The 23,291-nt window shown below is 53.7% G+C and overlaps 7 protein-coding genes across 7 annotated transcripts; 3 read left to right on the plus strand and 4 right to left on the minus strand.

Annotated features, from left to right (window-relative positions):
* Positions 1-589: 589 nt before the first annotated feature.
* Positions 590-2,336, plus strand: INS49_002316 (uncharacterized protein; the record flags this gene model as incomplete). The annotated part of the gene is made up of 3 exons (XM_043163129.1): positions 590-1,106; positions 1,206-1,717; positions 1,821-2,336. The coding sequence occupies 3 exons, from the start codon at positions 590-592 to the stop codon at positions 2,334-2,336; spliced, it is 1,545 nt and encodes a 514-aa protein (XP_043031635.1).
* A 559-nt stretch (positions 2,337-2,895) lies between these two features.
* INS49_002317 (uncharacterized protein) lies at positions 2,896-3,804 on the minus strand (the record flags this gene model as incomplete). Its single annotated transcript, XM_043163130.1, has 3 exons — positions 2,896-3,387; positions 3,452-3,510; positions 3,576-3,804. 3 exons carry the CDS (start codon positions 3,802-3,804, stop codon positions 2,896-2,898), a joined length of 780 nt encoding a protein of 259 aa, XP_043031636.1.
* Positions 3,805-4,626: 822 nt separating this feature from the next.
* On the plus strand, positions 4,627-5,991 carry INS49_002318 (uncharacterized protein; the record flags this gene model as incomplete). Its single annotated transcript, XM_043163131.1, has 3 exons — positions 4,627-4,834; positions 4,940-5,859; positions 5,929-5,991. The coding sequence occupies 3 exons, from the start codon at positions 4,627-4,629 to the stop codon at positions 5,989-5,991; spliced, it is 1,191 nt and encodes a 396-aa protein (XP_043031637.1).
* Positions 5,992-7,367: 1,376 nt separating this feature from the next.
* On the plus strand, positions 7,368-9,311 carry INS49_002319 (uncharacterized protein; the record flags this gene model as incomplete). The annotated part of the gene is made up of 3 exons (XM_043163132.1): positions 7,368-7,897; positions 8,053-8,827; positions 8,895-9,311. 3 exons carry the CDS (start codon positions 7,368-7,370, stop codon positions 9,309-9,311), a joined length of 1,722 nt encoding a protein of 573 aa, XP_043031638.1.
* A 418-nt stretch (positions 9,312-9,729) lies between these two features.
* On the minus strand, positions 9,730-11,301 carry INS49_002320 (uncharacterized protein; the record flags this gene model as incomplete). Its single annotated transcript, XM_043163133.1, has 6 exons — positions 9,730-10,315; positions 10,380-10,599; positions 10,673-10,778; positions 10,842-10,900; positions 10,953-11,118; positions 11,143-11,301. The coding sequence occupies 6 exons, from the start codon at positions 11,299-11,301 to the stop codon at positions 9,730-9,732; spliced, it is 1,296 nt and encodes a 431-aa protein (XP_043031639.1).
* A 2,096-nt stretch (positions 11,302-13,397) lies between these two features.
* Positions 13,398-13,970, minus strand: INS49_002321 (uncharacterized protein; the record flags this gene model as incomplete). Its single annotated transcript, XM_043163134.1, has 2 exons — positions 13,398-13,657; positions 13,745-13,970. The coding sequence occupies 2 exons, from the start codon at positions 13,968-13,970 to the stop codon at positions 13,398-13,400; spliced, it is 486 nt and encodes a 161-aa protein (XP_043031640.1).
* Positions 13,971-17,112: 3,142 nt separating this feature from the next.
* INS49_002322 (uncharacterized protein) lies at positions 17,113-18,881 on the minus strand (the record flags this gene model as incomplete). The annotated part of the gene is made up of 5 exons (XM_043163135.1): positions 17,113-17,965; positions 18,038-18,411; positions 18,480-18,547; positions 18,601-18,637; positions 18,699-18,881. The coding sequence occupies 5 exons, from the start codon at positions 18,879-18,881 to the stop codon at positions 17,113-17,115; spliced, it is 1,515 nt and encodes a 504-aa protein (XP_043031641.1).
* Between the last annotated feature and the right edge of the window lie 4,410 nt (positions 18,882-23,291).

Consider the following 23,291-nt stretch of genomic DNA (forward strand, 5'->3'; position numbering starts at 1 on the left):
TTCAAGGCTTCACCTCCCCTGCATAGACGCCTCTTACACCCATACTGTAGGCTACTTACCCCGCAGACATCCCCGCGAACTACTCCCGTGCCGGTTCCCAAACCAGACCTTGCCATGCTCGGGGCATCAGACACAGTCTTCTTGCGCTGCGATTCAAGCCATCCGAGATCGCTATATTGTGTCAATAATTATGGTCCACAGAGGCATGGGTAGACCAGATAGGTTGGTATCAATGTATCAACAAATAAGTAGACTACTCTCTTGATAAGCCAACATGCCACCCATGGCCCGACTTCCGTGGCCACTCCAAGATAAACGCGACGCCCCGATACGCGTGCCCACCCTGCTACCCCGGAGCTTGCCCCATCCCTACTTCGTTCAAATCAGTCAGACGGGATGTGACGTCTGGACAATCTGCCGGCGCGATAAGAAGCCTAACATGTCCCGGACCGTTGCCACTAATTCCAATGGTGGTATTGAGTAACACACCACCGATAAATATATCGCCCCGATCTGCGTCTCTCCCTCTCTGAAATGTCCCTCCCCCCCCCTCTCCATCCACCTTCCTGGCTTCTGGCAGCACTCCACCATGTCCGACATCGAGAAGTCCCCTGAGAAGGGCCCCGCCGCGTCCGGCAACGACGAGAAGGTCGGCACGATCCTCAAGCACGCCGACCGCAGCGATGCCGACGAGGCCCTCAAGGTCCTCCAGGGCGAGAACGGCGAGGTCATCGAGCTGACCGCCGAGGACGAGCGCAGGCTGCTGAGGAAGATCGACTGGAACCTCATGCCGCTGCTGTGCCTGGTCTACGGCCTCAACTACCTCGACAAGACCACCGTCTCGTACGCCTCCGTCATGGGCCTGAAGCAGGACATCGGCCTGTCCGGCCACCAGTACAGCTGGATCGGATCCATGTTCTACTTCGGGTACCTGTTCTGGGAGTACCCGACCAACCGCCTGCTGCAGCGGCTGCCCCTCGGGAAATGGAGCGCCTTCAATGTCATCATGTGGGGGTTGGTCCTCTGCTGCATGGCCGCCACCAAGAACTTTGCCGGTGCCATGACTGTGCGGTTCTTCCTAGGTGTTTTTGAAGCTGCCGTCACCCGTACGTATAGACATGATGACCTGTATTTCCCTTCGGATTGCTTCTGAAACTGCTTTAATTGGGCTCTGAGCTGTGTGATGGGTAACTAACACCGCCTAGCCGGCTTTGCTCTCTTCACGTCGCAGTGGTACACCACCAAGGAGCAAGGCGCCAGGACCGGCATATGGTTCTCTTTCAACGGTTGGGGCCAGATCCTCGGTGGCTTTGTCGCATACGGGATTGCAGTCGGCACGGCCAAGAACCCTGTTGCCATTGAATCGTGGCAGCTGCTGTTCCTGGTAATAGGACTGTTCACCGCGTTTGTTGGCGCAATCTTCCTCTTCGTTATGCCCGACAACCAGATGAACGCTCGATTCCTCACAGAGAAAGAGAAGGTCCTGGCTATTGAGCGCATCAGGGTGAACCAACAGGGCGTGGGTAACAAGCATTTCAAGCTCTACCAGTTCAAGGAGGCCATGACGGACCCAATGGTCTGGGCTTTTGTGTTCTACAGCCTGGTCGCAGACATACCAAACGGCGGAATAAGCAACTTCTTCAGCCAGCTCATCGTGTCATTCGGCTTTACGAACGAGCAGTCCTTGCTGCTGGGAACTCCCGGTGGAGCGGTCGAGGTGTGTTCTTGCTCTCAGTTCCTCCCGTCCAAGAAGCCAAGCTTTTCCAAGCCTATACAAGCTTTTGCATTCCCCTCTGTGGCTTGCTGACATCTCTTGGCAGGTCATCGCCCTCGTCGTCTGCGGTATCCTGGGTGACCGCCTGGGAAATCGACTCCTGGTGTGCACATCCGGCATGATCCTCGCCATTCTGGGGATGCTGCTCATCACCTGCCTCGACAACAACCACAGCATCGGCCGGCTTATCGGCTACTACCTCACGCAGGCAAGCCCCACGCCCTTCGTCGCCATACTGTCCCTCATCTCGACCAACGTCGCCGGCTGGACCAAGAAGACCACCGTGGCTGCTATGTACCTGATCGGATACTGCGTTGGGAATATCATCGGGCCGCAGGTCTTCCGCGAGAAGGATGCGCCGCAGTACAGGCCTGCTGAGATCACCATCGTGGTGTGCTACGTGGTCAGCCTGTTGGATGTTGGGTTCATCTACTGCTGGTGCCGGTATCAAAACAAGAAGAAGGCAGAGCTCAGGGCTCAGCCTGGGTATGTCAAGATAGAGGGGCAGGAGTTCTTTGATCTGACGGACAGGGAGAACCCTGAATTTATCTACTCTCTGTAAGACTAGCTAATGTAATTATAAGGATTTACATCCGTCATGATTGCTCATTCTGCCTCGAAGTGTCTGTCCCTGGAAAAGTGAGCGTAACGCATCTCATAACAGGTATGCCCCTGTTACCAGTTTGATACCCACCCTAAAGAGACAGAAGAGAGAAGAAAAGTTGTCACTGAATAGTGTGGAGCAATGGGAAAAACAACACGGCTCGTGAAATCCTATGTACTTGAATGTGTGCAAACATGAAGCCAACGTCGCCGTTTCCTGACCTGGGTAGGTGTAGTGGATGATGATATAAAATCGATATTGGTTTCCTTGTAAAACGAAGTTTTCTTTTATCTCTCGAAGTGGACTTCCGGCTTGGTAGAGGAGGGTAATCTGTGCTTGAACATTTGAATCTATATTGTCTCCGAGTCTTTTAGAATATCATGTCCCCGCCTCGTAGCATCCACTAGTATGCCTCAGCCCAAATGGCGAACTCTGTTGATCACAAAAGTGCAATACAAGACATCTAGGTAATAGGCAACAAAGAGTAAAGGCTTAACAGTGCTTTAAACAGATTCGCTCACCAGCGGTCCGGATCGTTGCCAACTGGAGGCTGAATCCACTCAACCGGGATCTGAGTAACAAAGTCATACCAATAGTCCCCAAACACATGATAACCTTCATTGGTAGGATGCACACCATCTCGCAGGAGCTTACTTGAAAAAGACGTGAAATCCACCGCCAACATCCGCCTGCCCGCGTCACGTCGCTGTCTCACCAAGCCAGGGATTAGCGCGTCGAACTGGCGGGTCCTGTGCGCCTGGGCCTGATCCCAGGTGCCGATGATCATGGCGACTAGGACGACTGCGTCGGGACAGGCGTCCGTAATCTTGTCGACGAGCAGACCGAGGCGCTCTGCGGCGGCGGCCGGGTCATTCCCTTCGGTGGAGATCGCATTACTTGAATTCATATCGTTGGTACCCGCGTGGACCAAGACGATGTTCGGTCTCTGGGTGAGCGATGGTCCCACGTTATCCGTGATGAATTGGATTGTCTTGCCTGACCAGGCCGCCTGCAACGGTAGGGGAGTATTAGATGTGTCCTGGATTGTCAAGGTAGCTAGCAAGTCGACTTACAAAGTAGCCGTCTTTCATCGTACCAGCTGTCTCTGTCCCAGCGAATACGACCTGGTCCTCTAGAGTAATAATAGTCCCAGTCAGCTGTCCGTTGGCTGTTGTATTGAAAAGTGAGATGTCTTACGGGACAGATCATCAAGCAACCTCAGTCTGTACCCGTTTCCGTCGCCGCCATCTTGGTCGCTGAGGAAGCCGACTGTTATTGAGTCCCCCACGCAGAGGATGCGCAACTCTGTACCAGGCTTCAATGCTTTCCCCGGCTTGGTGCTTTTGTACCTGAGGACTTCCGTGTCCTTGTTACCCTTATTGCAACCGAAACGGAAGATACTCGCCAACTGGCGAAGGCACCTCATTGCTATCTCGGCCACCTGTGTTCTGGGCGGCCCGGCGCTGGTCGCCCGACAGTTACTGATTCGCGGGGAGGCTGACACTCTTCGTCTCGAGAACTCGCAAGGTCTCCTCGTTTACTATGCAACTGCAGTCGTGGCTTTCGATCATTAATCTGTCTACCGGCCGGCGGTGAGAAGGGAGAAGTGGGTTTGAGGAGCCAAGTTTGAGGATGACGCAAACTTGAAACAGCACAGACCAGCCCGTCTTGAGCATTCCACAATAGGCTTGATCAATGTCATCGTCAACATCTGAAGCCGACTATTCGAAACAGAAAAGATACTGGCAAGTCTCGCATCACATTTCTTCCTCTAGCCACTCGAAAGGAGGTCGCATGTCAGCATCTAACGCACCCCATTTTTGCTGGTTAGAAAAACGATGCGGTTAAGGTTTTTGGGTTGAGTCCAAGGGGTGTCGGATTACTTCATTAGAAGTATCACGCCAATCAACCACGGCTTCTGCATGTTTCCAAAGTTATCACGCAAGTGGACGTTTGCAAACTTATCGACATGCGCTCGCCGCATCTCCTCTGGACCCTCACAGCATTCACAACATTCGGCTGCCGCAATTGATCAACCCTACTCTTATCTGCGGGGAACTCTTGGTATCACACCCTGGCGGCAGCATATTGTTCAACATTCACACCGAAACCGGAGTAACATCGACTTCACGAGTTGCTCGACCTTCTTGCCTAGGACAGGATCTACTCCAACGCCAAGAACAAGACTTGAATGTATAAATACTCTACCAGTCGATATCTCGATCCAATAGTTGCCGGTGCCGAAGAAATGAGTGCACAAAATCCCCTCATCTCCGGAGGGCCAGAGATGAGCGTCCAAAGCAGCCCAAACATCGCCGTCGTCGGCGGCGGCATCGTTGGCGCCTCCATCGCGTGGCACTTGTCCCATGAAGCGAATGTCACCATCGTGGCCGAAGACATTGGCGGCACGGCGACGCCGAACTCGTTCGCCTGGCTCAACGCGGCCGCCGGCAACCGTAAGCACCATTCTTCCCTCCTCAACGGTTGCCCGTCCGTCATGGTTTGAAATGTTCCAAAATGCATCACTTTAGGACCCGTAGCAGGTGGTTAACACGTACCAGCCAAGTTCTACTATGATTTCCGGCACCGCTCGATGGAACGATGGAGGGAGATAGCCGCCGAGCTGCCGGACCTCCCCATCCACTGGGGCGGGTCGCTCAACTGGAACATGTCGCCCGACGAGCTGGAGGCCTACCTCGACGAGCACTCGGCCTGGGGCTACGACATCGTGCGCGTGAACCGCACCGAGATCCAGCAGCGCGAGCCCGCCCTGCAGGACAGCGTCATGCCGGAGTGGGGGCTCTACGTCGCCGAGGAGGGCGCCGTCGAGGCCCACGTGGCCGCGCGCCAGCTCATCGCCGACGCCAAGGCCAGGGGCGCCACGCTGCTGAGCGACAAGGTCACCGGCTTCCTCAAGCAGGAGGACGGCCGCATCTCGGGCGTCGTCACGGCCGGCGGCGTCGAGGCACGCGCCGACCACGTCGTCCTCGCGGCGGGCGTCGGCAGCGTGCCGCTGCTCGCTGCCGAGAACGTCACCCTGCCCGTGACGGGCGTGGCGGGCCTGCTGGTCAACTCGAAGCCGACGCAGGCGGGGTTGCTGAACGGCATCGTCAACGCGGAGCAGCTGCACCTGCGGCAGACGCTGGACGGCCGCATCCGCTCCGGGTCGGAGTTCTCGGGCGGGGACCCCGGCGACGACCCACAGAAGACGGCCGAGAAGCTGTTCGGTAGGGTCCAGGGGGCGGTGGAAGGGGGCGATGAGCTGGAGTTCGATTATTACACCGTGGGATACAGGCCCACACCGGAGGATGGCTTGCCAATTCTTGGGTCGACGGGACTGGATGGCCTTACTGTTGCCGTTATGCACTCCGGGGTTACGAATGCGGCCATCGTGGGTCAATTGCTGAGCCAGCAGATTCTGACGGGCGTCAGTGATCCGGCACTGTCGAATTTCGAGCTGGGCCGATTCGCTCAAAATCCTGTAAACAAATAGTACATTAGCATAAGAGTCTGAGAACAAAGTCTCTTCCAATTGACCTGTAGTTCTCAGTACAACTCGTTTTCAACTCTGATTGGGTACCACAATGCGATCTACCGTGTGTTCAAGCTATGAGCGAGCCCCAATCTTAATTGTCTAAACAAACAGGGCTTATAGGGACAGTCATAAGTTCGAACCCAGGTGATGCTGAGTTCAGGCCGATCTATATGGCGTGTGTAGACGGGTTGTAGGTAACTGCCAAGCAGGTTCGAGTTCGCAGAGGATCGGCGCCCAAGCAGAAGTCCATGGGCGGGTGAGCCCTGTGCCTCCAGAACTATTCTCTTCCCCGATGAGAGCCCCACGTTCTGTTTCGCTGAAATGAACCTCCAGCGACGAAGTAGGGGGGAATGTGGCAGCATAGCTATATAGGCCACACTGTATTGTCTAGAACATTCTGGATGATTTAACCTTTTGGTGCCTGAGGCTTTAGTAGCGGTCGGAGCGCCCCGTCTCAGGGATCATCGGAATGGGGGTCACCCACGTCAGTGCGGCATTTCCAGTCTTCAGATCCGAGGTATTTAAGATCCGAGTCCGTTGTGTTCAAACATAGTCGGCTTGGACAGCGCACGCATCCCACGGAGGAACGGGTCTTCCCAAGGATGGGCCATTCAAGAAATGGCTCGCATGTATGACATGGACAGGTGGATTGGCTTCGCAGAGCTAGACCCCGTCCAGGACAAAAAAAACGCGGCCTCACAAACTTTACCTCTATTTACACAGCCTCTAACCGAAACCACTACAATAAATCAACAATTTTAACTATATTAATCAATCAGGCTCCTTTTAAATATCATTTATAAGTATTTTTGTATTTAAAGAAAATTTAATAATTAAGAGATAGTAGTGTAAAGTGAAGGTGTTATGGTAGAATGTGTAGAATGTGGGGAAGTTTTGGTGGTGACTTTAGTTCGTGAGTGCGCGTTTTTTTGTCCCGGCCGTGCTAGATAGGGAAAGTTACGTGACTGAGCTGGCTGGACCCTGTAAGAGTAGCATTGACATGACAAGTTGTGGTCATTATCGGCGAACTATGCTGTCGGCATAAGGCTTCCAAGAAATGGCGGAGAATAAAGCCCACTTTCGGGAAGGACAGCCTATTGCGGCCAGGGGATTTACAAAGTGCGTCTCAGACATTGGGCTTCAACCAGCAGCTGATCGAGATCAAATTACCGTATTTGATCAAACATACTCCACAATCTCCAACGCCTCCCCCACACTTCCCCGGATACTTGGGGGAGCATCCCCCATGATATTGACGCCTTTCCCCCTCTGCCGAGACACAGGCACGGAAGAGTTTTTACCCACGGTTTAAACCCGAACTCGACCTTGATCTGTACCTAGTATTATGCAGTCTATAAATCCAGGGCATATGCCAGGTTTCACGCAACGATCCTTCCTCGCTTGACGATATCCTCACTCTTCTGCGCAGGCTCAACACCCAGGCTACGAGCACAATGGCGAACCAGGGAAAAGAAGATGTGGCTCCTGCTGAGCACACGTCAGCAAACGGCAAGTCCATGATCGACGACGCAGCCGACGTAGCACACCAGGAGTCCGCCTACAAGACGGAGACGGCCGCCGTCGTCGTAGAACCCTATGGGCCCTCCGGCTTCCGGGGCATCTTCGCGACGCGCTATGTCACCCTCTGCGCCGCCTTCTCCGCCATTGGCGGCTTCCTCTTTGGCTACGACCAGGGCGTCATCTCGGTGACGCTCACCATGGACTCGTTCCTCGACAGGTTCCCCGACGTCTCGGACCATGCGGCCGGCGCCGGGTTCAAGAAGGGCCTCATGACGGCCATGATTACCCTTGGCGCCCTCATTGGCGCCCTGAACATGGGCTGGGTCGCGGACTGGCTGTCGAGGAAGCGGTCCATCATGGTGGCTGTGGTCATATTCTGTATTGGCTCCGCACTCCAGACTTCTGCTGTTGATTATGGCATGCTGGTTGGTGGCAGGTTTATAGGAGGATTGGGCATTGGAATGTGAGTTTGCTGCTGCCCCTTGTGGCGGAAATTGTTTGCGTCTTTGTTTCCCTCTTAAAAGCGATACGAGGAGGCCAAGCAGCTCAGCAAATGCCTCAACTGTCGTCTTGTCTTTTTGAATTTCCTTGTTTGGCTGACTGTCCCAATTTTCCCAGGCTCTCGATGGTGGTGCCAGTTTACATCTCCGAAATCTCCCCGCCAGAAATCCGTGGCTCCCTGCTTGTGTTTGAAGAGCTCTCGATCGTCTTCGGCATCGTGGTGGCGTTTTGGATCACATACGGCACGCGCACCATCCCGAACCACTGGTCGTGGCAGCTGCCATTCCTGCTACAAATACTTCCCGGAATCCTGCTTGGCTTCGGCGCCATCCTGCTCCCGTACTCGCCCAGGTGGCTTGCCTCCAATGGACACGAGGACGCGGCGTTGCGGTCACTCGCAAAGCTCCGCGCTCTCCCTGACACGGACCACCGCGTCCGGCGGGAGTGGATGGACATCCTGGCCGAGGCGAGGTTCCAAAAGGCCGTCATGGCCGAACGACACCCAACGCTCGCCGGGAGCAGCGACAAGACCAGCCTCATCAAGCTTGAGATCGTCTCTTGGACCGACTGCCTCCGCGCCGGGTGCATTCGCCGGACTCACGTTGGCGCTGGCCTCATGTTCTTCCAGCAGATGGTCGGAATCAACGCCTTGATTTACTACAGCCCGTCGTTGTTTGCAACCATGGGTCTCAACATCGACATGCAGCTCATCATGTCCGGGGTGCTAAACATCTCGCAGCTGGTTGGCGTCGTCAGTAGTCTGTGGACCATGGACCGTTTCGGGCGGCGGAAGATCCTGCTGGTTGGAAGCGCTTGCATGTTCTTCGCACACTTCATAATTGCTATCCTCGTGGGCAAGTTCTCGTACGACTGGACAAAGCATGTCACCGAGGTGAGTGGCTCCTCTAGGATCTGACCGTTGTGGTTGTGGGCGGTTCTTACTGACTCTCTACTCCCAGGGCTGGGTTAGCGTCGCATTCCTGCTGGCCTATATGATAGCATTCGGTGCTAGTTGGGGACCGGTTCCATGGGCTATGCCATCTGAGGTTTTCCCATCTTCACTTCGCGCGAAGGGTGTCGCCATCTCCACCTGCAACAACTGGCTCTGGAACTTCATCATCGGCCTCATCACGCCGCCGCTTGTGCAGGAGACGGGATTCGGCGCGTACGTCTTCTTCGCAGTCTTCTGCCTGCTGAGCTGTCTGTGGACTTGGTTCTGCGTCCCCGAGACGAACGGCAAGACGCTCGAGGAGATGGACGAAGTGTTCAATGACCGCGCGGGCACGGCTGATGCGGCAGTGAAAGCACGTATCTTCCAGGAAGTCTCGCAGCAGCATCAGACAACAGACGTCACCACGTCTGCGTCACTTACTTAGACGCCAGCCTCGGGCGGCCTTACACCTCCGCTTGAAAGCCCTCGAACAATTCTCCTCTGGAGATCTTCGTGAGAGAAATCTCGTCCTCATCGTGAGGGAGGCCTGTACGCAACCCCCAGGCTTTATCAGTCCACATAGTAAAATACAAACGATTGTTCCATATCAAATTGATACTGTGCAGCCCTAAGTAGATGCTATTTCTATCGAACACAAATAAACAGGACGTAACTATTAGTGGACCAGGTCCTTTGATGAACTGTATGAAAGCAGGCATACGTGAGCAATGCCAATTAACACCCAACAATCCGTCGTCGAAATTCATGCCCTGATATTCATCCACGCAAACTCTCCCCAAAATGATTATAATGCAAATAGTGTTGCGTCTTTTGCGTGCGATCATAGCGCAACCGCGGATGGTTCATATCAAGCGCAGTTGGCCGGCTTTGACGCCATACGGCGTTGAGAATACATCATTCGGGTCAACAGAAGCCTTGATCTGCTGCAACCGCGCGAGATTCGGGCCCCAGTACTTCTCCTGTGGCACAAAGCCGTTTGGTAAGCTGGTGTAGCCGGCGTACGACAGGTACTTTCCAGGCTCGTTGCCCTGCATCTCGAGCACCGCTTTTTCGATGAACGCGCGCGTTGTCTGGTTGGTGGTTGACTCGGTGATTGCGTATGGAGTGAAGAAGTATGACATTTCGCGATGGGGCAGAGAGGTTGCATCAAAGGCAACGTCGCCGACCGCGCCCCCGTACAGGTCGATCAGGACAAACCACCGATTAGACCCGGCATCAGCGGTCAGGATGTGCTGGAACATATTGTCGATGCTCGTATTGCTGGGGAGGGTCGAGCGGGTAATGCATGTACCCAGCGCGGCAAAGTAGGACTGGGCAGGAAGTATGGAGGAAATGCTGTCGAAAGTGCGATTCATGTGCTCCATCCAATTCAGTCCCGCCACGACCGTACGCTTGGTGATACCGGGGATGCGCGCCTCTAGATTAATGCTGTTGAAGTCGGATTCCGGGCCAAAAAAAAGCCCCGTTGATCTGGAGTTGATCCTTCAAGAACACCACAGCGGCAGAGAATCGACGGTCGAGATTGATGTCATTGGTGATTTGATGATAGGCTTTAAATGATGCGGACAGAGACGCCGGATCTGTGGACTCCACGGTGAAGCCGAAGTTGAGAACTTCTTTGGGTTCCGGGTTGGTTTGGAATGTGAACCGGGTGACGGATCCCGAAGCTGGCGCCGGCTCCGCGGATGGCCCAGAAAAGGTCTGGATGTTCGCTTGAAGACGTGCGCACAATGGTTCCGTTTGCGAGAACCACTTCTGCCTCTTGCAAGGTATCCAGGGTCGTACCTTCGAGGCGAGAGTGCAGCCCAAGGCCACCGACTGTAGCGTGTCCCCCGATGCCGACTGTAGGAGAAGATCCGTGGGGCATGTATCTCCCATTGGCGGCATGCAGCTACTCGGCAATGTCCTTCAGCTTGTTGCCTGGGCCGACTTGAGCAAGTCCCGCTGAATTGACCTGGACATTCGAGAGATACATCACGTCGACCACGATGGCTCCATTGGCGCCGCCGAGGGCTACAAAACTTAGTCTCAACACCACGCCGTTGAGGGATCTGAGGTGAGATACCTTTGTTTGTGTAATCGTGGCCACCACTCCTGGCTTGAACTTTGCGGCCGGATGAAGCAGCGCACTGGACTATAGCTGCGGTCTGGTTCGTAGATTTTGGGTACGTAACCGCGAAGGGCTCGTACGGAAGGTTGAGGTTGTATGGGCGGACGACGGTTTCCTGGAACTAGGTTTCGTCGGCGAACTTCACCTGCGAAGTTTGACCGTCGACCGCTTCAACAAGACAGTCTCGCGCGTCTCTGGGCGTCAAAGTGGCTCCCTCGACCGGAACAATTATTCCGGCTATGGCCAGAGCTGCAACGACTGCTCGGATGGCATGCCTAGACCTGGAGGTTGACGTGTTTAACATCTCGCCAACGAAGTTGATGAATCTTGATATCACAGTCTAGGAGAGAGTCTAGGAATCGAATTGATGTCTTGCTGATGCGATCACATTATTTCCCAATGAATTTGGGAGGCTCGTTTTATAAGCGTCCTGATGGCATATCCAAACTCCTTCCGTGGTTTGGTGGCGGAGGCCGAGCAGCTTTCTCTTGTCGGACATCACGGGCCCCGACTTCTCTATTCATCATTCGTCTCTTGAAGTTTCGCCGCGTATGTTTACAGAATACTAGATTTGGAAATCGTATTGCCAAGGCATTCAGCAGGGCCATTTGCCATGCGCAAAGCCCACTATTGAACTATATTTGAGTTATCTTCACTATTTATGTACCATCGTACATTTGGCTTGGCGGTGTCGGCGGAGTAATCCGGCCGAGCGACGGGGCTCGGTGACCTCGGGGCCCGGCCAGTTTCAATGCAATAGAAACCCCAGCAAGGACAAAGTCTCGGGACTGAAGCTTTTGTAAGTTGGCGAAGTCCAATAATTCTGAGTAAGCGGTCAATTTCGTGTGATGAGCATGACAGGTTTTGTAGTTATGCTTGGTTTGGGGCTGGGGTTGTCCGACTGTAAAAGGAGTGTGATTTCCCTGTCGATATTCAGTGATTCAGGAAACACCGTGTGGAGATTGCTTTTACTGCATAGCGAAAAGTCACAAAGGACAATGCCTGGATGATGAGTTTATTCTGACCTTATCTTTGTATCACTCTGATTTGTTTATGTTTCCTTACTGATCTTACGGTCTAGTCAGGAGACTGGGATGAGACGGCGCTGTTCCTCACCGGCCTCTTGATCCTCAACGCGATCCAACTTCTCCAGATTGTCCAGACCACGGCGAACGGCACTTATGATCTTTCACTGCAGTGTGTTTCTGAAGGACTCACATCAATTGCTAGACTCGTGCCAGCCTAGTCATACTGTGTTCTTGATAAATCATCTTCGATTTGACGGCTCTGACCTTAGCACTCAATGTCTTCCCACGACACCGGTGTTTCTTCATGCAGTCTGCCCTGAAAAGGTCTTTTCTACGCTTTTCGTAGATGAACCTCGCTTCTTGTGCTTCTCATGCATATGTCGATGGAGATTTGACGAGGTCAGGAATGGGGCATCGCAGGTAGTAAAGAAATATCCTGACTTTGCCGCGGAAGCCGCGCCTCGGAACTCGACCTCGCCGAGAACTCCGACAAAGGTGTAGAGCCATGCTCGTCATCTGGGGGAGAACTCTGAAATATGATTTACGACCTTCAGTGTTGCGAGTGCTCCCCTGGGCGCGTGATTGTCGAGCTGGTCGACATGAAACCAATTCCCAGAGGCGTCCTGTCCCTTGCTCGAAGCTGACGCGTAAATTGAGAGGATTTGATCGGTGTGTGCGCCTGGACCGGCAAGATTGCTGCCAACTGCGTCACCAACACTCTCAAACCCTGTCGCTTGCGAGCGAGTCGAACCTCGCAACCTGTGACGAGACGATACCGAAGTACGATCTTGTGGCGCAGTTTTGTGCCGAGGCTCCTCGCGAGTCCGCACAAGTCGCGACATGGGCTGACAGTCGGAACGGAAGAAGGGATGAGGGGATAAGAGTGGACAGCACTTCGAGGTAGTATAGCTTGGACGTCCGGGTTCAAGAAGCTTTTGTCGATCGAGTCATCGTGCAAAGGGGCCTGAAACACTGAGATGCCATAAGAGCCATCAATATTGCTGATTAATCCCTGTTTGTGACCTGCTCTACTTAGGTTAATTGGGCGCCTATCACCCGTCTGGGAAGATTGTGCAAATGATCCGAGACGACATTGCCCGTCAAGATTGTCCCTTCGGCGGGGCTACGGCCAGACACTTGCATCTCATGAGGCACCAGTGTGCAGTGGAAATCTACCTGGGTAGGATAAAGACCATGGACGATTCAAATAGGTATCATTAATGACTGGCCACTCTATATTGAATGAATGGACGGGTTAACTCCAGGTCAATCTTTCCCCGAGCTCCGCGTACCAGCTATGTAGGGAAGAAATAAGGAAAAGCTGTCAGCCGCGGGCGCCGACGGTCCTACTCGTCGTCATCCGGGGGCCGACTTAGTTGTCGTTGCCGTTCTGACCCTGCTGACCGTTCTGGCCATCTTGTCCGTTCTGGCCTTGCTGGGCATCATCCGCATTGGCATCGTCCGCATTCGCGTCGTCCGCGTTTCCACCGTTTCCACCGCCACCATTTCCGTCGAGGGCTGCATCAACATCGATGCCAGCGGCCTCCAGAGTGTCGAGGTCATCTTGGTTGCCGGAGTCCGAGATGGCCTGGACTGCCTTCTCGAAGTCGGGACCAGAGTCAGCGGCACCGGCTGCAGAGAACACACTAGTCAGCTTTGATCGTCTACCGCCCGAAGTCGGTTGGAATGAAGAGGGATCTCTTCGGAATGGCCACATACCATCGCCGTTCTCAGTCAAGAGGATTGCTGCCTCTGCCTTGGCGGCGGCGGCCTCACCACCTGCACCATTGTTGGCAGCATCATTCACATCGTCTGCTGCTGCGGCATCCTGGTTGTTGCCACCGTTGTTGTTTTGGTTGTTTTGACCATTGTTGTTGTTTTTGTTCTGAGGCAGGGCGACGGCAAAGCCAGCCAAGAGAGTGATGACGGCGAGTGACAGCTTCATTTTGAATAAATATGTACTGGGTTAAAGAGAGTCTCCGGGACCGTTGTTGTGTGAAGTGAATGAAGGGAGCACAGCTGGATCACAATTAGTCTGATGTTTGCGATGTCAGAAGATAGAGAAGGACGATCCGACTAGACTCACCTCTTAAAGAATGGGATGAATGCGATGAAATGGGACGAGGCTGAAGACCAAGGAACAAGGTAAACATGACTCCATTAGGACGATTTAAATATCAAGAAGATGACTTGATCTGGCTTGGCCGAGTTTCGCGGCACTTGTGTGATCGACGAATACTCAGGCTGCCAAGGAACGGTGAACCACATTCTGAAAGCGACAAGAAGAAGATCACGCAGTGCTTGACCATGCTTGACAATGTTTCTGGAAGTGGCGCCCATCACTGCAATCTTGGCAAAATTGCGGCAGAAACACGGAGGGAAACAGAATTAGCGCTGTGTAGACTTTTGTGGTTCACAGATTTACTTCACCGGCGGCCGATAAACGCGCAGCTTGCCGTCCATCTGGGTTCCACAGACACAGGCAGCAAAAAAGCGGATTGTTACGGGTGCGACTCCTGGCGCCTCCTTTGTGTACACAAATTCGAATGTTGACATTCTCAGCTTGGATGAATTCCGGACGATCAGCCCTGCCGGTGCCTGTCAGCCGATGGGCGGCCGGTCAGAGATCGGGCAACGCTCCACGTTTCATGTTTGATCTGCGGCGTCAGGAGGGCGGGTTGGTACCTCCCGAGTTGCGCCCGCCGGCGGCTGGCCCACTGCTGTGGCCCAGGAAGCTTAAAACTCCTCCCGTGCCGCGGCAACCCTTTCGTTGACCTCGTCGTCACCGTGTTACAAATACTCGTGGGGGCCAAGAGAAAATGGCGACACCGACCTCTGGATATTCGTGTCGAGGGGGGCCTCGAGCGAGGAGAAGGCGGTGCTGAGAGTCTCGACGTTTCAGACGTCATTTACTCAGAAACCAGCATCAAACATTCCACAGTAGATGCACCGGCAATAGAGATCGTCAAAAAATATGGCATGACAAAAAATATGGCATGATACAAGAGTCAGGACTCGGTCAGCATCGGTGCAGCATCGCCCAAGCCAAAGCTGATTCAACCAGACGTCGTTGAGTAGTCCACCGGGGTGCTGACCCGCAAAGGCGAGTGGGTGATGCCTCGGAGATCTTACCCGAGTACGAACTGTATTGAGTCAGATATCATCAGGACCCGCAGGCTGATCGTCTTCCGTGTGTATGGTAGCTAATACGTCATTTATCGATGGAGTCTACTGATTTGTCTTCAAATTTCATCTGTTGTCTATAAGCATTCGGCCTCTGAGCACGCAAGCCACAACGGGTTGTCAAGCTTTCAGTGGACCCTTCTAGCCACCTAGGAACCGTGGAACAACAATTATAGCTCCAAGCGACGTTATGCAACTTACTAACTAGTGTTATTCTCGAGAATATAGTCAAGTTTTGACGTTTAGGACCCTGGAAGACCCTTCAATCTCAGTTGACTTTGCATGTTCACGGTATTTCGGAGTATATTGTACGTTAATTCCATCCTGGCGCGTGGTCATCCCAGTAAAGTTTGATTTCGCACATTCAGTAGCAGGAAAATGACTGCAGTATCCGGGAAGACACCGCAGTAACCGGCCGAGATCTGAATCTAGACGCCAAGCTGAGTCTCAATATATCGCTCTTGCATTTGCGAGCGACCACACCATGCTTGGGACCCGGGTCAGACCAGAGTAGTCATGTGCCTGCCCATTCGTAACCATCAAGGCCTGAACGAGTCTCCGACGTGACGAGTGAGGTGGCAGACAGACGTATTACCCCAGAATGAGGGGATGGCAACAGTGTTTTCGCCAACTTTAACGTCAACCCACGTATACCGCCCACCGTTGGGCGTGTCAGTCACATGCATCATCGCAACCTTGGGTTCCTTCGAGATGGGCTTGCGTTCCTGCCTCCACCTACATCGATCGCAGCCGTCAGTGCGTCCAGAAGCCTTGGTTGATTGGGCCGCATGCGTGTCGCGCGCGTTATTGCGACTGGAATCCGCCATGCCGGGCGTCCGTGCTGTTGACTTCCGATTGGGCCTGAGTGTTATATCGGGGATGCAAACTATGATATACCGGCTGGCCTCTCTACACGTCGAGAAGAGCTGGTCTGTGTCCGAATCCCGAGCCTCGCGGGACGGGCGATGGGACGAAAGAGCCAAGTCCCACCGGTTCAAAGACTAATTGGTTCTCGGCAGTTCGTGATTAATTAAAGTCTATTCCGCACTAAGCAGAGCGGCTCGTCGAGCGTCGTGCGTACTTGGACCTTCAACGGTTCACCGATAATTGTCGAGCATAAGGGTCTTGAGAAGGGTCTCGCATGTTCACAAAATGACAACCTGCCAGTCACATGTGCCCACCCAGATTCCCGTCAGCTCCCACGCTGCCACGATGCGCAGGCAGGGTAACCTTCGCTCGGCAGGACTTGCAAACAGTGAGCTATAAGGTTTGGCTTTCGGAAACTTCGCATGGGACTATGCTGCTTTGCATGCACGCGCATATGGCATGCAGCTGTCCCTGGCCCTACACACGAGCTGTGGTTCGTCTGCTCAATCAACGCTCGCCATTTGAACCTTATAAACCCTTGCCTTTTTTCGCGCTCGGATCCGGCTGTGCGCTTCCAACGGAGATCAGCACAGCAAAACTAGTCGGACTCGGGATCTACGGAGAGGCTAGCAATGTGACAGATGCCACAGTGCCATTATTCCATATTACGTCAGTAATGTCGTCCCAGGGTCGTGCGCGACCCCCACTGGCAGCGCTGAAATTACAGTTTAGACTGCTTTACTAGGGCGGCGGTCAGTGTGGTGGCATGCACCATTGACAAGACAAGGTGACTGCATCCCCGGATTTGGGCAGCGCTGCGACCGCAGCGCACAAGCTTTCAATATTGGTGCCGGATCATGTCCCCGGGGGAGGCGATGCAAGGGGCCATCGTGATGGCCTCGCCTATCACGGCGTTGTGTGACTCGTGTGGGAGGGTATGTGACCTGCACGAGGAGAAAGAGCCTCATGTACTCATCAAAGTCATCAGGGGTTATGTAGCTAGGTATTATCGTTATGTACAGTAAGAACCAACAACATTACAACTCGATTCTCCTCACTGACACGTCTTTCGGCCTGGTCACAGGCGACGGCGTGGTCGAGACCGTAACATCCATCTTCACCTCGATACCCGATCGGTTCGCGCCCGACTTTGACTTGCTGACGGCTCGCGAGTGCTGCGGGAAGATCGAGGACTGCTCCTTGTCCGCCATTATGTGTGTCGTGACACCATGATTGTCGTATTGATCCATGCCCAATATGTCCATGGCCTTGTCGTTCTCTTTGCCGCGATTGCTGAATTCCCTTTTCGCTTCTGTGCCGTCTGTGCTCTGCACAGGCTGGGGCTTTGGTCGGGAGTTTAGACTTTGCATCGGTATGTCCTGCTTGTCCTCCCGAGGGCCGCCCGCGAGTGCTGCACCAAACGTTCTCCCACCATCTGTTGAAGACCGTGTGTCGTCAAATCTGCTTCTGTCCACCTGGAACGAAGGGCTCGGTGGTGCTGGCATGGCCATCTCGATGTCGTTGTCTCCGAGCCTTCTGTAATTCGTCGAGCTAAGCTCCTTGGTGCTCACAAACAAGCTGGGGTCCTTGCTCTCGCGGGTACTCCGGGAGTTTCCGGTGCTGCTCGTCGCCTTGATCTTTACGGAATTGGCGCCGTAGTTGTTCTTGTCTCCGTACCCTGTCTGCTTCGTCCTCCGTGACCGTGACGCATAGCTTGCCATCCACTGCGGCTTGATCTTAGACATTAATGGCCGAAGAGTCGGAAGACAGGCGCAAATAATGCCCGAGCACAGCTCGCTGATGGACCAGCCGGATGTCGGAACATTGTCCCACGTGAAATCGGGACCTTGCTTGAGGTAGCCGAGGCGAATGAGCGAGATGGCGCAGGTGCTGTTGGCAGAGTGTCAGCATACTGGACCAACATCATCTCGGTTCATGAGGTATGACAACGGTTAGACGTACAAGAATCCTAGGCAAAAGATGCCGAGGAGGATATACTTCTGCTGCCGGCGAAGCTTTAGTTTCGCCAGTACGGGCAACGGCATACCAAGGATGGCAAGGTCTGTTGCGATGTTTCCGGCGGCATTGATGTACCAAAATGGTAGATTGGGCACGCATTGTCCTTCCAACTCGGTCTCCCAAAACTTTTGCACCGGAGTGCAGGTGAAGATGACGACGAGGAGCTGCGAGAAGGCCCACATCATGATGACTACTCCGGTCATCCATATCACCCTCTTCATCTTGTAAACCCCGAGTACACGGTAGTACTGGATCAAGAAGGTGAGCTTGATCATCATCAGTGTTGCATTGTATAACACTATTGAGACCCAGAAGGACTGTGATCTCGTCAGCCACCATCAACCCACAACTTCATTACCACTGGCAGCCTGGCTTCCAAACTCACCCGAAGATACAAAGGAATGACGGAAGGGTCGAGTGTCGCGGTACGCCTTCCAAGGCCGTAAGGAATGGCTAAACGAGTCAGCTTCCTGTCTCACAGAGTTTCGTGAATCTGGTCGACCTACTTGACAGCGCGGCGCCGCCGGCGGCTACAGCAAAGCCCTGAAAGCATGTCAGTGATTGAGCTCGGAGGAAGGGGCTGACATCGACGTCGACGACATACCAATGTCAAAAGGACGAAGTAATCATCGAGCCCCAGCTGCTTGAGCAGCACTATCCTCGTGTAGAAGCGGAGCCCGACGGTGATGGTCGCCAAGGAGAGGACCAGGATGATAATGAGCAGAGAGAGCCATGCGATGTTCTGGGCTGCCAGCCCTGGGTCCACAGGCGTCGACGTTGAATCCATGACGGTGTATTGGTGAGGCCTCCCTGAAGCAGGAGATCGAGTCCAACCGGAGGACGAGGAGGTGTTCGCGGGCCAAGTGGAAGATATATGGTTGTCCGTCCAGCCGGGTCTGTGAAAGAAGTTGCAACCCCTGGCACCGTGAGGCCCAAGACCGAAGTGGAGTCGAAGGGGCGGTTTCACTTATACGTGAACATGTGAGTGGGCAATATTCTCAAACTACCTTGAGGCTGGCTGTCCAGGTCTGGTGGGTGGATCTGTAGGATGCTGCCTCTAGGCCGAGATCCAGGGGAAACATGCGCCAGGGTCGACTAAAACCGAGTGAGACATCAGATGGGAGAAATATGAAGACCCGCTGGGATTCGGCAACAGGAGGTGGACTGGCGCCGGGCTGCTTATGTGTAATTAGAGCTGAGGGACTGACTAACTTAGTTACATGTGTATCCTTTGTTCTACCCCTGTGATGGACGACGAGCTTGTGCTTAGCCCCAGTGTACCGTCAATATCTACCGCGCCGGCCGCCATCAATCATGTCCTCGGTAGACGATCCCAACCCAGCGCGAAGGAAACTGGGACCAGGGGAATGGATGGATGGGTGGCAGCGCTGGTGGGTGGTGCCGCACGGAGTATCCCTTTCACGAGTCGTACCGCGAACTATTGTGGGCTTGAGCACCCAGCTTGTCTTTGGTATGACGAAGGTAACCCAAAAGATGAGATGGCAGGGCTACATTCTCCAAGCCAAGCCCATCCCAGCAGCCTACGATGTCGTCTGGGAAGATGCGGCCCCTTCGACATGCTTTTCGAGGAGGGGTGACAAGGCTCAAGGGCTTGCACGTGCCGGTGATTCTTGGACGGGGAAGGAAGTTGTTGGCGTGAGGACATCAGGGGCTGAAAAAGGTCTCGTTTTGTGCATGAGACGCCAGTGGGTGGTAGCTGGGCTCGGCAGGCGCAACCCGTTGTCTGCTCTTGTACCCAGGTACTCCGGTTTTGTATAAGGCCAAGTGCCGGTCAGTGTTGGAATGTTGGCAAAAGAGGTCGCTGGCGCTGGCATACTCGCGGATAGAGGCTTGGCAACGACCGCCGGACCGCCGGCGTGCAAGGATGGCAGCGACGATCATAATGAGCCCACCACAGCCCACCGTACAAGAAGCGGCTGCAGCCCGATAAGCGTGCGGATCCAGATATTTATGGAGTACAACACTCCCAGGGTCGGGAGCAGGGAAGGGCAAGAGTACCGCATCTGAAACGCCCATGCTCGGCGCGCGCCCACCACCTGCCGCCTTTAAGTCGACAGCACGAATCAGTGACCGACAATTACCGTGGTAGGAGCTGATTACAGTATCCGCTTCCAGGTCATGAGCGTACCTGAAGAAGCGGAGGTGTGGATCGCCTGGATGCGAAGACGATCAACCTTGGAAGACCAAGGCGTGAGCAGAGTTAGACTCCCAAGTGCAGGCGCGCTTGATGCTCTTGCAGCTAAAAAGTGAACCCCTCCATTGGCTTGAGGCCGGGTGCTTGGGCCTCTTTGTGAACATCCGACGCTCCATTCCACGGCCCCATCGGCAAGTTTCTTAACAACTTAATCTTGACGATCTTTTTTTTGGGCTCCTCTTCTTCGGCTACTGTGCGCCCCTTGCTCTTCGCTCTGGTGGGTTCCTGTGCTAACATTGACTCGAACGACACAGCAAGCGATCCAAGATGCTACTTATGCGTCTAGGCGGCTTCAACGGATCGGGCATCTCTGTCACCCGGCCCAAACCACCGAAACTGTTCAACCCTCCCAATCGAGGATCCAAGGAGGGAATAATCGTAGAAATGTTTACTGTGGGATGTGACGTCCCCCTCCACTGTGTCTCAGTATCTTACAATGTGACGAGAATTACGGATTCATTTCTTGCCCCTATCCCTTCCCACCTATAGAAAGACGCACGAGGGAGGTTGAGGCCACGCAATTAACTTGCATGTGCCATATTCTTGCTGCCACAGGATTTTGTGGCATGGTTTCCCTTGCACTAGCCCAGCGCGGGTCGTCTCCAGCGGTCTCCGGGTGGACCTGGGGGCTATATGCGCGGACGCTCGGGCTTAATATTAGCCGCCTTTTCAACCACCAGGACTCCCGCAACGACTCGCCTGTTACTTAGCACCGTCTGATGAACCGTTTGACATTGCTTTGCAGACATGGTGGACCGTCGTAGCAGAGAGACAAGAAACGAGAAACGAGCGACCTCCCAAGATCTCTTATTGGGCGTGACCGAGACGGAAATTCCGGACAAGTGGGGGAGTGGCTTGTTCGGACAGCTCTCAGAAGGGGCTGGATAATGATTCATCAGGAGTTCTTCATAATTGCCGCGACTGTTGTTAGTGAACGCTGAAACCTGCGCCTCTAATGAAGGCTGGCCGCTTACAGGACGTACACAGTACATTCAAGTAAGTCATCCATGCCACAGCTGTCTCATGGAGGGCGAAGCTACCTCAATCCTGGTTCGACCGCCCGTTTGTAAAGGTCTCACCAGCCTCGACCCAGCACGTTGGAGCTCACTAGAAGTAGGTAATCGCTGATAACGAGGGCAAGCCCTGTCGGGTAACTCAGATGCGTTTATCTCCGAGCCAACATTAATAGTTTCCTTCTTTAGACGGATGCAATACTCGCGTTCTACACTGGCAAAAGACGAGGTTCCGACCTGAGCAACGTGATACACATTCGCAAGTGTTGAAAGTGACCAGGTGGGCCCGAATTTACTAGATATCTCGGCACAACGGCTGGAAATTCGTCTCGCAAGCAGGGTCGAGATTGGATGACGGATCGAAATGCAATCTGTGTAGAAGATGCGATCGCCATAGGCATCAAACTTCATTCTCACGTTGTTCCTTGGCTTTCAAAATCTTCCATCTGGTTTTGAACAGCACAGACGGCGTAACGAAAAGCGAAATACTGAACAAGTAATAATTACTGGTCGATGTCTTGGGCGATGTTGGTTTGTGCCTCATGGCAATATAAAAGGCTGCTTGTGTATACCCGTGTGTCGAAAGCAATCAATCTCAGTTTAATGTTCAGTGTTCCGCCATATCGGATGTCTCTCTTCATAGGGATATCTGTGAATCAACGATACTATACTGATACTGCACAGAAGCTTCGCCATGGAACATTGAATGTGCAAAATTGATTCCTTACCAGCCTTGTGCCGTGGAATGTTTCACGAACACTGCTACAACATTTTTGACCCGGAGAAATATTGTCATGCTCCTCGACGATGATACCATGGTATCTCAGGCAGAAGCCACGATCGTCGGCGACCTACAAAGCCGGTTACATTGCCACGTGGTGATTTGGAAGAGCAAGATGCCATGGCTTGACAAGTTGGCCTCGTGCAAGATGAAGCCTCGGGGCAGTCTTGACACTAAAGTGTGACGGACCGTGCGGTGGTGTGCTGTCTTGAGGTATGCAACCATTATCACAACTTCGATGTTGTTCGACACGACTCACACGCTGTAGCCAAATAGAAAGCCAGGAAGTCGTGAGAAGCACGATGTGATGTGATACTCTATGCAGTATAGGCTTTCAAGGTTGTCAGTAGATCATTCTGATCGTCTGAGCCCGTGCCAGATTTCCGTCAAGATCTTTCCGCAATATCGGAAACAATCCGGCCACCCTAGAATAGGATGGCGCCATGGCTGAGACTCCTGAACCATTCGTGTTGCAGACGGAGGTGGGACGTCGGACTACCCGGTGAAGGGGGGCCAGACGGGCTGGGGTGGACCTAGACGGGGCTATGTGGCTAAGAGGCCCCTCCCCTTGCCTGTAGGGCAGAGAATGCTTTGCTGTTCGGCATTTTGGACTCGTCGATCAGCCAACTTTGAGCCAATTACCCCAGATTGCTGTCCATAATCTTGGAGGCGCAAAGGATAAATGCTGCAGATCATAGAAATGGGCTGCATAAGTCTGTGTTTAGCCACGAAGCCATGCCACTCGCCTGACTGAAGACGGCAAGGTGATGGCTTATTCTGGCATCCAGAGCGACAGGGACCTTTGCTCACGAAAGGCCTCATCCACTGTCGTGCATCACATGCACCTTTGCAGTTATTCTGACAACTCCCCAAAGATTTCGATTTCCCGTTCGCCATTTGGAAAAGAAGACAGAGAGGCCCGGGGGGTTAAGCCCAGGAGAATCCCGGGTACTGCCGTCTACGTCGCTTGCTGGTGGCAAAGGCTTAACCAAAGTGCAATCACTCATCAGACGGCCGGCCCAGTCAAATGTCGCAAACCGCGGCCTTCAAGTTGTGTCAGGCCGGACCAGTGACATCAATTACCGTATACAAGCATCCTTTCTTGGGGCGCACAAAATCCCGGGCACCTGAGAGGGGTCCTGCCACAGCTCTTCACAAGGCTATCCGCGAGTGTCGGCCAAGCAGCAC

This window comes from Diaporthe citri, assembly GCF_014595645.1.
Source record: "Diaporthe citri strain NFHF-8-4 chromosome Unknown scaffold_1, whole genome shotgun sequence".
Classification (NCBI taxonomy): Eukaryota; Fungi; Ascomycota; class Sordariomycetes; order Diaporthales; family Diaporthaceae; genus Diaporthe; species Diaporthe citri.